This window comes from Triticum aestivum, chromosome 6D, assembly GCF_018294505.1.
Source record: "Triticum aestivum cultivar Chinese Spring chromosome 6D, IWGSC CS RefSeq v2.1, whole genome shotgun sequence".
Lineage (NCBI taxonomy): Eukaryota > Viridiplantae > Streptophyta > Magnoliopsida > Poales > Poaceae > Triticum > Triticum aestivum.
Genome location: NC_057811.1, coordinates 431,038,392 through 431,055,900, shown reverse-complemented (window position 1 = coordinate 431,055,900; position 17,509 = coordinate 431,038,392). Strand labels below are relative to the sequence as shown.

The following is a 17,509-nucleotide window of genomic DNA, read 5'->3' as shown; positions in this document are numbered from 1 at the left end:
CATGAGTGGATGGGGGTTCTTTACCCTCCATCCAGCAGCCACCACCAAGTGTGACGAAAATTAGTTCATCCTCCAAGAGAGAAGAAGAGAGAAAAACCAAGAGAGCAAGGGAAGAAGAGGAAGATTGAAGGAAGAAGCAAAGGGAGCTCCCCCCCCCCCCCCCAAGGTTGTGAGGGTCCAGATCCACTACCTTGCCTCCTTCAAGCTTCGGTTCCACCATCTTTGGTGAGATTGTTCCAATCCCTAGTTCTTGAGCCCCAAATCTTGTTGTGTTCATCCAAGATTCAGAAATCTTGATGTATGAGATCCTCTAGTGCTGTCTAGAGAAGAACTTGTTGTATCCCACATTTGATAATAGTGGAAGAGGATTTGGGTGGCTTCGGCCCGTGGTTTTTCCCCTCAAGTTGAGGGGTTTTACACGTAAATCTGGTGTCTCTTTGTTGATGCTTGGTGCTATCCAGAAACTTACTCCTACCACAAGACACTAGGCTGAGGAGTGTCTTGCCTGCTGCTTAACATTTTCTGCCTCCATATATGCTGCTGCATATGTTTCCTTCCGTGCTAAGCAACGATCCTTGAGTTAGTACATGATGTGGTGCTGAGATTACTTTGTTTCCGCTGCAGTTATCAGTTAACCACAAATGCATTTGTGTGCTAATTCCCAACACCTCTTTTAGGGCTTGTTCGGTTAATCCTCTCCCAAAAGGGTTGGAGAGGATTGGCAAGGATTGGAACGTATTTTGGCTTACAAGGGGCTTAAATCCCCCTCAAACCCCTTCAATCCTTTCGGATCCAAACTCAACCGAACAAGGCCTTAAGGAAATAGGATCAATACCGTCTTTTAAAAGATTCCGGCAATCCTCATTTTACTAGCCACTGTTTGGGGGTTTCTACGGCCTCTAGCGCTCGTGTGCAATGCGGAGAATTTAACACGGAATGAAGTGAGAACAAGTGAAGAATATCAGTCGATGGGAATCGTCTTCCAGAAAAGAGAATCCTTCAGTCTCCCAGCCAAAAGCACTAACCAAACTGCAACTTGGATGCGAGTGTTTGGTCAGCTTATTATCGCTGCACAAATGTAAGGTAGTAGCTTCCAGAGCTTCCATGGTCATATCAAGATAATTTCGTCGAGCAAATGGCATGCTCACAAAAACACCATGGCAAGGCAAGATCAACGAAAAGATACGCAAAACTTTTGTGTACTCGCGGTAGAAAAAAAAGAGAGTAGCAATGACCAGTAACACCGCCCGCAGAAGGATACGCGAGATGGCTCGAATGATCTAGCGAGCGCAAGAAAGTCTCAACTTTCCCATATGATACACGCATGTTTCGACGTTACAATGCAGCTAGCTTCATGCTTCAGTTCACCATGCCCCTAAGCCGGTGTCTCGGAAAATATTACAGAAAGAGAGTCGTAGCGCGCGCCAAGCGCCATTTCACAGGATGTTAATTTCGCCGTTCAGGTCAGAGCTCTATGCCTCCACAGCAAATCAGTCATACATCGCTTGACGATGCTAAGATTAAACACTGGTTCGACGCTTAAACGACAGTGATAACTACTAGCTACCTATAGTAAGCACTGACCGGGAATCTAATCCAGAATAAGCAGAGCATTAGGGTGATGGAAAAGGAGTTCAGTCACCATCATCGTCAGAGATGTCTATCACGGCAGGCCAACTTCTTGGATTTGGAGGAGTTAAACCAGGCGGGTCAGCCGAACGAGGTGGAACTGGAACCACCTGATCAGCGGCGATGGAGCACGGAGCTCGTGGCTGTGACTGATCTACAGTGGCCTGAGTCATCACCTGGCCAGCAGGAGCAGCAGCAGCAGCAATGTTCATGCTTGTAGACCGATCAGATCGGCCTCCATGGTCCGCAGGAGGGACGACGATGTCCATGGATGGAGCTGGTGGCTGGGACAGACCTCCAGCTCCAGGGGCTTCAGCCACCACCTGATCAGCGGGAGGGGCAAGAACATCGTCCATGGACGGAGCTTCAGCCATCACCTCGTCATCGATAGCAATGACCTCCAACTGCAAAGCCGGTGGCTCGGTTTGTCCAGATGAGACCTCCTCATCCGGCCGGGCCTCGATGGAGCGTGAACGTGCTCTCTGAACCAAGCGTTCCCTCTCCCTTCTCCTCCGCACCGTTCTCTTGTTCACGAGCGGCTCGGCCGATCCACTGGAGCACTCCGATTCATAGAAGTTCAGCCACAGGCTGAAGCAAACGTACTCTTTCTCCTCGGCAGAGCCCCAGGCTTCGCTTCTCGCCGCCTGCCTCTCCGGCGCAGCACGGTTCGACTGCTTCCGTTTGCTCCGAGTCTGAGGGACGGCAGGCTGAACGGCTGTTTTCTGAAACTCTTCAGGCTGATGCTGCTTCCTTGCCTTCATCGAGGAGCTGGATTTGGCCGGCTGCTTGAGCGTGCTTTGAGTGGCAGCAGGCCGGGAAACGTGTTTCTCCAATGCGACCAGGCCTTGCCCTAGCTTCGGTTTCTTCTGAGATACACAAGGCTGCACACTGGATCTCTGAACTTCCTTCCTGGAGGTGTTGCTTCGCGGTGAGTTTGCATTGTTGCAACTCCTCCCTGGAGAGACAAACCCGTGCTCCTCTGATGCAACAGATGCTTGCTTCCGTTTCGGCCGTCTGCTCCGAGGGGCAGCAGAGAGAACAATTGCCTTCTGAGAGTCATCTGCCTTCTTTGAGGGGCTGCTGCCCGGTGATTTTGCATTGCTGCTGAGCAAATGCTCGCGCTTCGCCCATGCGAGAAGCTCTTGCTTCGGCTTTCTCCGAGGGGCAGCGGACAAAACAATTGCTTTCTGAAAGTCTTCAGGTATATTTCTCTTGCGTGCCTTCTTCAAAGAGCTATTCTCCTGCACTTCATCTGAATATGGATATGATTGTTGCACAGCTCCTTGTTGTGACTTGGACATTTTGGTTGTACCTGAAGAAGTCATGTTGTAAGTTGATATGGTAAAAAGTTACTTATAGCAAATAATTGACTTTAATTTGGGGACTACTGTGAAGTCTACGTGCTTGTTGGCGAACAATATTTTGCACTGATGCTGGAAGTACCAAAGTTCACATAATGAATGATTAAGCAAAAAAAAAATCACTACAGCAACACGTTTACATGACCCACCAAGTTACGCGCAAAAAGAGTTACCATACAGTGGACTTGATCTTTCATTTGTGAGGGAATAGCTGATCTATTTTTTGTTAGATATCATGGTTTCAGTTTCAGTGCCACTCCTGACATAAACACATTGTTTTTCACTTAATCATAGCATAAGCAAAAGAATCTATAATAGATAAACACCTACAGCATCAGCCAAGAATTTTATAATACATGGTAGCTATCTTGATTCCTGAATATTTAGGGACTACAGCTGATCTATTTTTTGTTAGATATCATGGTTTCAGTTTCAGTGCCACTGCTGACACAAGCACCTTATTTTTTTCACTTAATTGTATAGCATCAACAAAAGAATCTATAATAGGTAGCTCACACCTACAACGTCAGCCAAGAATTTTATAACACATGGTAGCTATCTTGATTCTTGAATGTATCAAGCTACAGAATAAAAAACAAAATGTGGACACAAAAAGTTGCATGCATGCTGACAATTTAAGATACAAGAATGTAAGAGTGACCGTAAACCGGACAAATTTTAGGTGAATCGTGTAGTGGTAAAACTGAAGCAGAGAGCCAGGTTTGACCTCTATTCTCGTTATGGTTAGTTTGGAGCTCATAACCGATAGCGTATTAGATAATTGATTCTGACATTTACCTTTTGGAGCCATCTTTTGTCCTGGTGTCACTGCTGGTTTGGTCACCACGTATTTACCATGACAATCCTTCTTGTGGCTGCAGAAAATAGCATCAGTCAATACACCTTTGAAGTTTTCTCGAACACATACACCTTCGAAGTTCACCATGCAAACATTAGTTGAAAGTAAATATTATCTAGAAAAACATTCAGAAGTCTCCTAGAGTATTAAAAATAACAAACAAATGGTATACGAGTTTGAGACGTCATTCTGCATCTAAATGATTCAGAGGCAAATTTCAAAGAAACGAACCACCCAGTGTTAAAGCGTTCAACAGCATATCTTGTCGACTTTGTGCGAGAAAACAGCAATTAAGAATGTGAGGCACAATTTTACAACTCATCGTATAAACATGATGAGTTATATGTCAGGGTAAATTTATGCAGTCTTACTTACTTGTGCCAGTGGCAAAGCATGTTGTCGCAGGTTGCAGGTTGGCTAACATTCTCGATACAGCAGAAATCAGATGGAGGTCCCAGGTTCTTGGCCCTCATAAGTGTATCGCCACACGATTCACACTGAAATTTAAAACATTGAACATGCCAGTAAGAGGTAAACTTTAAAGAAATTTAACATCGAAAAGGAAAACACTAAACAGAGAACTATGGAAAGTAGTACCTTCCACAGAAAACCCTGCATGTTGCAGGATTTTTCCTGACTGAAATCATGGGTGGTGGTGATACAGTAGCCACCTTTTGGTCTCTGGGCAAGCAAAAATCGAAATCATCAATGAACTGTGTAATGGTTAAAAACATATCTGGCAGAAAATACTAACCGCGTAATCGTCGATGGGGCTAGTGTTGATAGCATCCATCCAATCACGGAAAGCAGGACCATGGCTGCATGAATGCACAGGAAAACTTAAGCAGCAGGCAGGCAGGCATGCTAGGAGAGGACTAAGATTGGAACACACAATCTGAGTTGAAAGGATACAAGTATTTACCCGAGGCTCGTCAGACCACGCTTTACAAATACGATTCCGTGAATCATGAGATGCAGCAGGGCGTTCTTCAGATCGGCATTTGTGCGATATCGTGGCATTGGCTTGTAGAGTGTTATTTTGCTCAGGTCTCCAAGGGAACAGTATCCGAAAGAACTGCTTGTGTACAATCGAATCAGTGTTTTCTTTATATTATTTTTCATAATAAACCAAGTCAACTTAATAATTGAAAAAAACACTTATATTACTAGATAACACACTGACGTTTTATAGCCCAGAATCAACATACAGTAAGGAAATGCTCTGCTAAAGTCTACTCCCTCCGTTCCCAAATATAAGTCTTTGTAGAGATTCCAACTAGTGACTACATCCGGAGCAAAATGAGTGAATCTACACTCTAAAATATGTCTACATACATCCGTATGTTGTAGTCCATTTAAAATGTCTAAAAAGACTTATATTTAGGAACGGAGGGAGTATATATCTAGGTAATGTGATAATGAGTTCATTAAGGAAGTGCTGCGACCTATAAAAATGAGAGCTCCTTTACAGTACCCCTAAATGAATATGAGCCCTCCATTTCTCTTGATCCAACGATGGATGACAGTTGGTACTCCAACGTGTGTATGAAAGAGTAGCAACTAAAAAAAGCAGGGAGTACCTCGTACGTGCTTGGAGACACGGGCTGGCCGCGCATGACAATCACAAATCAAACACGAAATTATTAAAGCTATCAGATCGAGCGACCACCTGGCCAACTACGCGTCCAGTGATCGCCGGCGGGTCGGCGGGAGGTTTTGGGCTCTCGCCGACTCAGACGAAGAAGACGTGGACGACGATGGGGATTCTCCGGCGGATCCCCTGCCCTCACCGACTCCTTCAGATCTCATTTGCGAATTTTTTCATTCAGGTTATACTGAAGATGAGGTGGCTACGACGATTGATCGCGTTCTGCCATCGGAAGATCCGGCGCGAATCGGTCTTCGCGCGGACGAGAAGAAAGAGATGATTCGACGTGTAGTGCATCGGAGGACGGCGGCATCCGCGATTCGACCTTGGAAGGGTCCCATACCTAAGGTGAGTCTTCCGAATCTTACGCTTTTCGACATGATTAGGCCGGAGTCGTGGATTACTGTTAAGAAGAGGAAGAATGCGAGGCGGATCGGCGGTCGTCAGGCACCGGCGGCGCCGGTCTTGGCTGCGCCGGCGATGGGGATCTCGGAGGCGAGAGCGCGGCGTTTGAACAGCTTGTTGGGCTCCGTTGGGCCGGCTCGGAGGGATTCGAGTCCACGAGGAGTTGGGCCTAGGTCGGATGGGTATGAGGCCCATGCTGAACCGGACCATACTCCATCCCGCAACGCAATCACATGCACGTACGAGGGGGATCGGTCTCCTTCCTGTCGTGCGCCGTCGTCTGTCGCTGTTAGGGTTCGCAGGCGCGGGACCAGGGGATTCCCCACGTGTGGTGCTCGTCGGGCGAGAAGGATTCGACCTCTCCTGGACATGGCCGGTCGCGGGGCTGCGCCGCCGCCATCGAAGAGACTAGCCTCGTCCGCTCCAGCTGGGCGGTGTGGGGAGGAGCCGCCACCGGCGGCGGGGGCCGGGCGTGGAGCCCTCGTGCCGCCAGGCCAGAGGCAGCCGGCAGGCGGGGGCGTTCCACCGGGACCGGGCCGCGGTAACGCTAACTCGGGCGTGAGGCTGCCGGCGCCCGTTGCTCAGCCGGTAGCAGGTCGAGGTGGGACTAGGCCTCCAGCGCCGGGGGTGTCCTTGCAACCGGCGGCTGGAAAGGGCGGGCTCAGGCCTCCGGCGCCCGTCGCTCCGCCGGCAGCGGGTCGAGGCGGGCCTAGGCCCCCAGCGCTGGGCGCGGCTGGTGTAGCTGGTACTGGCAGAGGTGGTGCTACTCCTGGGATCGTGCCGTCACCTGTGGGCGGTCAGTCTCATGCCGCGCCTCCGCCTCACTTCGTCGCGCGGCCGGCTCAAAACCGGTCGGGACCATCTCAGACGAGGCAGAATTCAAGTTCTAAAGAGTCCCGTGCTCCGCCCCGAGGCCAATGGGGGGACGATGGGTTAGATGTGTATGGCGATGGACAGCACCGTGGTTCCTCCTCCACGGGAGGGGGGCGTGGTTATGCCTGGCAGAGTGATGGGTCTGCTGAGAGACCGTTTCTCGGCCCTCCAGGAGGTTTTGTTGAGGGTGCCTCCGGTCCGAATCACCGCCAGAGAGGGGGTCACCGTGGACATCGTGGTGGTCGGGGCGGTGGCCGCGGGAGGTATCATCGCAGACCGCCTCCGCCTTCGGCAGTTGTGGACCAAGCGGCGTCAGTAGTGGAGACCGATCGCGCTTCCACGGAGCTCCCTCCCCAGGCGATGGAGGTGGTAGCGGCTCTAGCCAATGTTGAGGTTCCTGCGACTGGGAGTGTGACTGAGGTTACCGACAGGTCTGATGCTGAGAGGGCGTCCAAGTGGGCGCGTAAGAAGGAAAGGATGCTTTGCTACCGTTGTGGTGAGAAGGGCCACTTCATTGCTGAATGCGTGGCAGAGCTGTGTGAGTCCTGTGGTAAGCCGGCACATGCCTCGGGGGATTGCCCGTTGTTGCGTGACCAGGCTCCGTCTTTGACAATGTATGGAGTTTATTGTGCTGAGCTTATGTTCTTTGAGTCCCCGGCCGCGAGAGAGATTTCGGAGGAGACTTTGAGCTTGACCACCGGGGTTGTCAAAGCTACTCAGGGTGAGGTTTCGGAGGCTCAGATTGTGCAGAGGCTTCAGGAACTGGCACCGGGGGACTTCCATTGGGAGCTCGTTACTCTCGAGGCCAATGTTTTTAAGGTGGAGTTTCCTTCTGTGGATGATCTGCAGAGACTGTTGAGTTTTGGTTTATGTAGAGTTCCTGGCACTAGGTGCATTCTGGAGTTCCATGAGTGGCAGCAGGTGGAGCCTAAAGGAAAGCCGCTTACGCAGGTCTGGTTGAGGTTTTCGGGGGCTCCATCTAAGCCTTTGCAGGATGTTCGAGTTGTGGCCAGTATGGGCATTATGGTTGGCAAGACGGAGAAAGTGGATATGGCCTTTACTCGTGCACATGGAGTGGCCCGCATCTTAGTGAGCGTTTTGGATATTGAGTTCGTGCCTGATGTGGTCAACTGGACTTATAGGGGAGAGGTGTTTCCTCTTGAGATCGAGTTTGAGGACGCCACCCTGTTTGCTGAGGCAATGATTGGGAATGATGTTGATATGCACGAGGGGGACGACAGTGCGGGAGCTGAGGGGGCACCAACTGACGAGTCGACTCGTGAGGGGACTAACGGCTCTCGTCCTGTGGCTCAGTCCGGGGATGGGACCGGGGTTGAGCCGGCACCCTCACCATCGGTGCCTATGACTTCGTTGCGGTTTGGGTCCTTTGAGCCAGCCTCTGCCCCTCCCAGACTTTGGAGTGACCGGGTAGATTCTGATGATGCGTTTGAGCAGTCACTACCTTTGTTGGAGTTCGAGGATGCCGGTGGTGCACTGGCTGGATGCTTGGTGCGGACATCGTCGGTGAGGACTTTGGTTGGCTCCGGGGACGGGGAGTCAGTGGTTGATCCACCTGAGGTCGAGGTTCCGGAGATAACGGCTGCGGCTAAGGTGGGGCGTGGGGGAGGGGGTTCGGGGCAGGTGGCTTCGACTTCCCTCTTCACTATCCCGACGTCGGCATCGCTGGTCATGGCGGGATCGGCGGGTGCTGGGAGAGGGGGCCCGAGGCAGGCGGCCTCGGCTCTCTCTCCTTCGGGCGTGGCGGCGGCGGCCGCGCCTTCTGAGGCGTTGGGGGAGGGGGGTTTGGGGCAGGCGGCCCTGACTCCTCCTTCCTCGTCGGCGGTCAGGAGGACCGCATCTCCTTCGGTCGTGGCGGCGTCCGCGCCTTCTGAGACGTCGGGGGAGGGGGGTTTGGGGCAGGTGCCCCTGACTCCTCCTTCCTCGTCGGCGGTCAGGAGGACCGAGTCTCCTCCGGTCGTGGAGACGGCACCTGCGCTTGCTGAGACGCTGGGGGTGGGGGGTTTGGGGCAGGTGGCCCTGGCTCCTCCTCCCTTTTCGGCGGTCAGGAGGACCGCGTCTCCTGCGACGATGACGACCCATTCTTCGCCGAAGGGTGGGGCGGGAGGAGGGCTCGGGCAGGCGGCCCCCGCCATCCTCCCTCCCAGCGTACCCGTTGCTATGGGTCTCGGCTTGGGGCACTTGTCCGAGGGGTATGGGAGCCCGCAGCCGCCTCCTCCGGTAACCTTGGTTGACCCTTCGCGGGTTTCAGCGCGAGGAGTTACTAGGGAGGAGGTCGTTGCTTTTGGCGGGATCCCGGACCCGGCCTCGACGGGGAGGCGAATGAGTGCTCGCATTCAGGAGCTTCCGGAGGTTGATGACATGCAGCAGAGGTGCGCTATGAGGGCGGCCAAGCTTCATGATGCTGAGATCTCTACTGGTATGTCCGTCAACATATCTAATTCTTTATTGCATTTTTCTAATGAGGAAATTATAAATAATGCAAACCAATTAGGAGTTTCACTCGGGGCTACAGATAGTGAGATTTCCAATTCGGTGAATGATTTGTTAGATTTGGAGGCGGAGCGTGCCTTAGAGACTATTCGTAATCTTGCAGCGGTTAAACCCATGAATGACAATGAGATTGATGCATTAGGGGTTAGAGTGCTCGATAATATGTGTGTGGATCTAGCACCATCCAATCATGAGTCTGAGGACAATGATATCCCATAGATAATGCAGTTGTTTATTCCGCTGAGCCCGGTTATGAGGATCGGGAGTCAGGACCTAGTAAACCAAAGCGTAAGTGGAAACGGAAAATTTATCCCGATTCTGCAGTTCGTAGGAGTGCTAGGATTCGTACTACTAAAATTTTTCATGATGAGTGATGAAAGGAATCTTTTGGAATAGCAGAGGTCTGAAAGACTTGGCTAAAAGAAGGTTTCTTGCTGAGGCATCTCTAGAGCATCGTTTAGATTTTATTGCTCTATCGGAAACTAGTAGAGACAACTTTGCGCCCCAGTTCCTTTCCTCTCTTGCGGGTGGTGTTGATTTTGATTGGCATTGCCTCCCTCCGCGAGGAAGATCGGGTGGTATCTTGCTGGGTGTGAGATGCGATTCGCTTGAAGTCCATAGTGTAGTGATGGGCGACTTCGCGGTTAAGTTTCGAGTCAGGTCTAAGGTTGATGGTTTCAACTGGGCGTTGGTGGCGGTTTATGGTGCCGCACAGCCCGAGCTTAAACCGGAATTTTTGGCGGATCTTGTTCGGATTTGTGGGTCCGAGCAGCTTCCAATCTTAGTTGGGGGTGATTTCAACATCATTAGGAGGAGAGGAGAAGAATAATGATAACTTTGACGGCAGGTGGTCGTTCATGTTCAATACTATTATTGAAAGCTTGGATCTGAGGGAGATAGAGCTTTCTGGTAGAAAGTTTACCTGGGCTAACTCTTTGCCCAACCCGACTTACGAAAAGCTTGATCGAGTTCTTGCGAGTGTGGAGTGGGAACAGAAGTTCCCGCTTGTGACGGTTCAAGCTCTTTCGCGGGGTTTTTCCGATCACACACCCTTGTTCGTTGACTCAGGGGAGCCGAACCACGTGGGAAACAAAAACACCTTTTCTTTTGAGATGGCCTGGTTCGAACGCGAAGGGTTCTTAGACCTGATCGCTAGGGAATGGGCGAAGGGTGTAGGAGGTAGGACTGCGGTTGAGCGTTGGCAAAATAAGATTAGGAGTTTGAGAAGCTTCTTACGGGGTTGGGCTAAGCACCTTAGTGGGGTGTATAAGATTGAGAAGGACAGGCTCCTCTCTCTTATACAGACTCTGGACATTAAGGCCGAATCCACGATTTTGATGCCTGCTGAGCTCCAGGTTAAAACTGAGGCAGAGAAGAGGTTGAAAGAACTTCTCCGCGAAGAAGAATTGAAGTGGGCTTTGCGGGCTAAGGTCCGCAAAGTGGTCCAAGGGGACGCGAATACTCAATTCTTTCATCTGATTGCTAATGGTAAGCACAGAAAGAAGAGAATATTCCAACTTGAACAAGATGAGGGCACTATTTTAGGACAGGATAACCTAAAAACATATATAACCGAGTATTATAGGCAGTTATTTGGACCTCCGGAGGATAATTGTGTATCCCTCGATGAGTCCAGAACTGAGGATGTGCCTCAACTTTCGGCTGCTGAAAATGATATTCGGGTTGCCCCGTTCTCGGAGAAGGAGGTGTTTGATGCTATAGCACAGTTGAAAAATAATAAGGCTCCCGGACCGGATGGATTTCCGGTGGAGTTCTACAAGAAGTGCTGGCATATTATTAAGGGGGATTTGCTACCTATGTTTCATGATCTGTTCTCTGGACAGCTTCAATTATTTCACTTGAATTTTGGAACTATCACACTGCTTCCTAAGAAGACGGATGCTGTGAGAATTGAGCAGTTCAGGCCGATCTGCCTTCTCAATGTTAGTTTTTAAATCTTCACCAAGGTCGGGACTAATAGGCTCACACAGATTGCGCATTCTGTGGTGCAGCACTCCCAAACTGCCTTCATGCCGGACAGAAACATCCTTGAAGGGGTGGTCGTCCTTCATGAAACGCTCCATGAAATCCATTCCAAGAAATTAGATGGTGTAATTTTTAAGGTGGATTTCGAGAAAGCGTACGATAAGGTCAAATGGCCATTTCTCCAACAGGCATTGCGTATGAAAGGTTTTGATGAAGCCTGGCGCCGCCAGGTTGAATCGTTTACGCAAAAAGGGAGTGTGGGAATTAAAGTGAATGACGATATTGGTCATTACTTCCAGACACATAAAGGCCTAAGACAGGAGATCCGATGTCCCCTATCCTGTTTAACATTGTGGTTGATATGTTAGCCATCTTGATAGGAAGGGCTAAGGAGAATGGTCAAGTAGGTGGCTTGGTACCTCATCTGGTTGATGGAGGTGTATCCATCCTTCAGTACGCTGATGATACAATCATCTTTATGGAGCATGACCTGGCCAAGGCGAGAAATATGAAGTTGGTGTTATGCCTTTTCGAACAATTGACCGGGTTAAAGATTAACTTTCATAAGAGCGAGTTGTTCTGCTTTGGTAGAGCCAAAGACGAACAGGAGGCTTATAGGCAATTGTTTGGGTGCGACTTGGGGGATTTACCTTTCTCTTACCTAGGTATTCCAATCCACCATCGAAAGCTGACTAATAGAGAATGGAAGTGCATCAAAGACCGGTTTGAGAAGAAACTGAGTTGCTGGAAGGGCAAGCTCATGTCATACGGAGGCCGATTAATTCTGATTAATTCGGTGCTCACGAGTATGCCTATGTTTCTCTTATCGTTCTTTCAAGTCCCAGTTGGTGTTAGGAAAAGACTGGACTTTTATCGATCGCGTTTCTTTTGGCAGGGTGATGATCTAAAAAGAAAATACAGACTTGCAAAATGGGATATCATCTGTAGACCGAAAGACCAAGGGGGTCTTGGTATTGAAAATCTTGAAGTTAAGAACTGATGCCTTCTTAGCAAGTGGCTGTGGAAGCTTTCTTTTGAGACTGATGCCATGTGGGCCCAAATCCTTCGCAGCAAGTACCTACAGACAAAATCCTTGTCCCAGGTCACAGTCAGGCCAACTGACTCGCCTTTCTGGAAAGGACTGATGAAAGTCAAACAATCTCTGTTTAATAGGACAAAGGTTGTTATTGGCAACGGCGCTAGTACACGCTTCTGGGAGGATACTTGGCTCGGCGAGACACCCTTGGCCATTCAATATCCGTCTTTATATCGCATTGTTCAACGACGTGAGGTGTTCGTTGCTACGGTGTTTCAATCCATCCCCCTTAATATTCAGTTCAGACGGTCGTTAGTGGGCAATCGTTGAGAAGATTGGCTCCTTCTAGTTCGGAGACTAATGGATGTACATCTTTCTCAACAACCCGATGAATTACGCTGGAAACTGACTAGGTCTGGAGTATTCACGGTTAAATCAATGTATATTGATGTAATTAATCCGAGCTCCATTCCTACCTCCAAGCATGTTTGAGCTGTCAAAGTTCCTTTGAAAATAAAAGTGTTTATGTGGTTTTTCCATAAACATGTTATTTTAACCAAGGATAACTTGATTAAGCGTAATTGGACAGGACCTACGAGGTGTAGCTTCTGTGATCGGGACGAGACAATCAAACATCTCTTTCTTGATTGCCCGTTTGCCAGAGTCCTTTGGCGGACGGTTCACATTGCTTTTAATATTACTCCACCGAATTCTGTCACTACGTTATTTGGGACATGGCTCACTGGGATTGAGCCTGACTTAGCGAGACATATTCATGTTGGAGTTTGCGCTTTGTTGTGGACTATCTGGACTTGCAGAAATGATTTGGTTTTTAACAGAACATCACGTATTCACTTTTTGCAGGTTATTTTCCGAGCCACGGCCGTGATCCGTTCATGGTCGCTACTCACTCCGATGGAGGCCAGGGAGCATTTGGTTACTGGATCTATCCGCTGAGAGATGGTAGCTCGAGATATCTTCAACCGGTTTGGATGGCGGTCATGTAATAGGATAGGCAATTAGTTTACCTATCTATCTTTAGCCAGCCGGTTGTGGCGTCTTATCTTGGCTAGTCTGTGTTTCTAGCCTCTTTAGCTCTGTGTGAGCTGTCTTTTTAATACTTTTCAGTCGGAGCCTTTGGAACCTTGTTGGAACCTTTTATTTCGTTAATAAGATGGTCGTATGCATCACTCTGATGCAGAGGCCGGGGAGATCCCCTTTTCGAAAAAAAAATGATTTGCCCGCTTACAGGAGACAGACGGCCATAGGGCCACGGACTTGCTGGAATAGCATCTACTGGGAATGGTCGCCAAACAGGGCACCGCGAGCGCGTTTGCTTCCTCGCCAAAACTCGACCACACTGAAGCAGGATGACTAGGGCGAGGCGGGATCATCAGGCTGGCCGGAGATCTATCACGTCGGCACTGCAGTTGTACAAGTGTTCAGTTGATCTGACCGACTGGGTTCATTATGGATTATGGAAGGACGGGTAGCGGCTGCTTTGATTACGCTATCGGGCTGCTGACGAACTATCTTGCGAGCCTGATGTCGCGCGCGTGTATTCCACAGCAATACTTATATTATATATGTGTTTCAATTTCTTTTGTACATGTTACAAAATTTGTGTGGTTTTCGAGAAGTTATAGCCAAATTCTGTTTGATCTATAACTTCCAGCGCAAAGAAAACATGTCCATCCACTCGCTCTTATCGGTGCATGTGAAAAAGAGCAGATGTCAGGCAGCAATGGCGTTGTCGTCATGGAGACGTATATAATTGCTATAGTAATGGCGGCTGCGTTGGTCATAGGACGGATGATCTGATTAGAAATCAGAAACCGACCTAATTAAGAGGAGAAAAGACTAAACTACCCTTCTAAGTGGAGGGTCAGATTTAAGTGGCACTCCATGTCTACTTGAGGGAATACCAAGGTACCGTAAAAAAGGTAAAAAATGAATGCTGAGCTGAGCTCAAGCAAGCAGCCAGTGGGGAAAATGCTATATTTGGAAAGAAAAAGAAAAATCAAGATCTGAAGCGTCATTGCACCGTTTGGACAAATAAATCGACCCAGACCGAATTGGGAATCAAAATCTTGTATGACACTCGAAGTGTCAAATGGTACACAATGAAACATCTTTTGAGGCGATTAGGAAGAATCTATAGCATTTCGCAAAAAAAAAATATATATATATCTACAGCACCACGATCCTAGGCAGGACTGTCGTTGAAAGACGGCGAAATAAATTGGGTGAGCAAGCCATCTCCTAACGGGGACTCCAACATTAATCCTGGCACCCACCCAAACCCCTACCCCCCACCCCCACCCCAAAAAAAAATCAAAGGAATGGGAGTGCAAGAGGCGCACTTACGTGATCGTCTTGGTGCGCGGGGCGGCCCGCTCGACGGAGAAGCCGGCGTCGGCGAGCGCGCCGCGGAAGTAGAGGTCGTCGTAGTGCCGGAACAGCTCCTGCAAGCCCGGGGTCCCGTCGTCGGCGTCCGGATTCGGCCCCGCCCCCATGGCCTGCCCCGCCTCTCACAAGCCCACGCCTCAGGCGAGCGGCGGCAGCTTCGCGGGCAAGGATGAAGCGGCAGCAGCAGCAAGATCTCTCCCTCCCTCTCTCCTCTCCTCAGGCGAGCGGCGGCGGCAAGGAGAACCGCCGTGAGGGGAGGGGAGGTGGGGGGATTGGGGTTTTCGAAGAGGCCGCCGCTGCCCGGTGCATGAAAAAATGGCGAGTGAGAGAGAGAGAGAGGGTAGATTAGGAGCCTAGGAGAGGCGCGTCGTGGGAGTGTCAGTGATGCTGACGCGCGGGCCCGCGTGGGTGCTGCTGTATGGCAGTAGCATTCGTGTGTGTGTGTGTGGAAGAGAGGGGCGCAGGGGGAGGCTCTGGAGGTGCGTGCGGTGTGGGCGGACGGCTGGGATGCCGCGACGCTTGGCGTGGGCGCGGCCTGAGCCGCCGGATTGAAAAGGAAACGTCACGCGTGGACTTGACCTCTGGTTCGCGCATGTGGGTGGGTGGGCCCGCGCCCAGCGGGAGCTAGCTACAGGAGTAGGACTCGACTTGGGAATGAAAAGGGGCAAAGGCGCTTCCGCAGAAAGGACCGGAAGCGCATACCAGAAGTGTGCAACTTCTTTTTTACTGTGCCAATCCTGTTTAACTTTTGTTTCTACCGCGTACCCGTTGAAAGCAAAACGTTTATTTTTACTGCGCTCACGCTTGGATTTGATGGATTTTACTGGATTTTCGCAGGGAGCTCGGTTCCCTAGGGATGGTTTTATCTGGCCCGCTTGGAGCGGAGGGGAAAAAGTACCGATGGAATTTATTCCGAGCACTGTTTCTACCCCACGGTTCCGCAGGGAACCGGAAAAATTCACCCGAACCTGTGCCGCGCTGCGTACGGGGAAGGGGAAGGAGATGCTCAGGCCGACTCGAGCTCGGCCGAAAAAAATGTTTCTTTCTTCCATGTGGTCTTTTTCAAGATTAAGTTTGTGTCATTCTCACGTTTAATCATCATGAACCGGTGCGAATATGATCACCTTTGACACTGAAATTTTGCACTGTAAGCGAATATGATCACCTTTGACATACAAATGAAGACAAGAGGAGGTATCACATGACTAACTAAGAATGTTGCTACATGCACGGCACTAGTTGTGCGGTTTTTTCACAACAACTCAACTCGGCCTTCCATCGTGTGTGTGTTGGAGCATGGTCGTTGGATCGCATGTCCTCTGACAATTAGGTTGAAGGAGTCGTGTGTGAAATAGTTTCACATGATTAAATTGTGCTATTTATGGCGTTCTTGGAGTTTGGTGGCATGGGTTTTGTTTTTTTTGCGGGGATGGTGGCATGGGCTTTACTTGCACATGGATTTTGGATGCACATTTAAACGTGTGAATATTTAAACTTTAATATGGGAATGTGTCCTTGAGTAGTAAATTTATGGGAGGTAGACGCAATTTCAGGAGAGGTTTCATAAAGTTCAAAATTGGCAGTAAAAAGGAGCTTACATGGTTAAATTTGGAGCTCATGTTTTTCTTTTCGAATGGTATTTGACCTTTTGTTGGACTATCGACGTTACAAAGAGCCGAAATGGTATTATGTTCGTTGGCAGCTCAAACAAAAAGGAATGTTCTTAACCCGCTCACTCTACCGTCATTACTGCTTCTAGAGCTAGTTAAAGACCTCGGCATAAACAAAAGACCTTAGCATAAAGCTTTCTTAAATGCTTATGTCAAGATCAAGAATTTAGAGCAAGTATAATAGGTCTTAATCAAGCAGGCTGCAAAATGTTCCATGTAAGCAAAATCCTATGTGCAGGAGTGAGAAAGGAAGAGAGAGAATGAAGCGGGCGCTTCGGCTAGCGCCCGGCTGCAACACACTAAACTAGAATAAAGCGCCCGCATGCACCCGATTTGAGAGATTTTAGCTGGGGTTTCCCCTCTCTTTCAATCACATGAGTGCCCTATGCTTCTTCACATGCAAACAATTAATGATACAGTAACAGCTAACACACAACCATCTTATTACATGAATTAACTTTTACAGTAGCTATAAGTGACATGGCACGTTCTTAGAGCCAGCAGCAGGCTCTTCTATTAACATGCTCTTATAGTGGTCGTACCTCATGATCATGTGGGGACTAACTCAACTTGTACATCAAGGGTGGCCCGACTCTATTGCACCCTGACCATATATATCCAAGAACTGTGATTGTGAGTTTTGAGATATGCATTGAATTTCCAATTTTCACTCTTTTTCTGAATGTTGATTTGCTTCATCTTGGGTGGAAATGAGACAGGGCGAGACCTTGTGTTTGACAAATAAATAAAAAGAATGGATGACAAACACGGGAGATCATATTGTCGTGTAACGCGTCTAATGTTGAACAATCCCATAAGAGACCTCCTCATTAGCGCATATAGCGCCGAAAATGAGAACTGACATTCATGGGAACGGAAGCGGCCAGGACCCATCTTCGCTTCGCTTCTTTTTTCGCTCGCTCAACTCGGCTTGCATGCGCCCTGTTTTTTTCTTGGTTGTATTGTGATATTCGTTCGGGGAAAAAGATAGGCCACCGTTTTTTGTGATTTTGAATATCTTCATCGATTAAAAAAACAATTCGTGGATTTTTTTAAAAAGCTCCAAGATTTGCAAAAAGTTCATGAATATGAAAAAAATCATGAATTTAAAGAATTTCAAGG

At 49.1% G+C, this 17,509-nt stretch overlaps 1 protein-coding gene across 1 annotated transcript; it reads right to left on the bottom strand.

Moving 5' to 3' along the window:
- Positions 1-1,269: 1,269 nt before the first annotated feature.
- On the bottom strand, positions 1,270-15,110 carry LOC123145602 (actin cytoskeleton-regulatory complex protein PAN1). Its single transcript, XM_044565066.1, has 7 exons — positions 14,676-15,110; positions 4,772-4,924; positions 4,604-4,667; positions 4,447-4,530; positions 4,225-4,346; positions 3,789-3,865; positions 1,270-2,941 (listed from the first exon to the last, which is right to left on the bottom strand). The coding sequence occupies exons 1-7, from the start codon at positions 14,822-14,824 to the stop codon at positions 1,635-1,637; spliced, it is 1,956 nt and encodes a 651-aa protein (XP_044421001.1). The 5' UTR covers positions 14,825-15,110; the 3' UTR covers positions 1,270-1,634.
- Positions 15,111-17,509: the final 2,399 nt, after the last annotated feature.

Coding starts and splice junctions, on each gene's coding strand:
- LOC123145602 (XM_044565066.1), bottom strand. CDS start 14,824: ATGGGGGCGGGGCCGAATCCGGACGCCGACGACGGGACCCCGGGCTTG. Junction 4,347..4,446: donor TGCAGGGTTTTCTGTGGAAG/GTACTACTTTCC, acceptor TTTAAATTTCAG/TGTGAATCGTGTGGCGATAC. Junction 3,866..4,224: donor ATGCTTTGCCACTGGCACAA/GTAAGTAAGACT, acceptor TATTTTCTGCAG/CCACAAGAAGGATTGTCATG.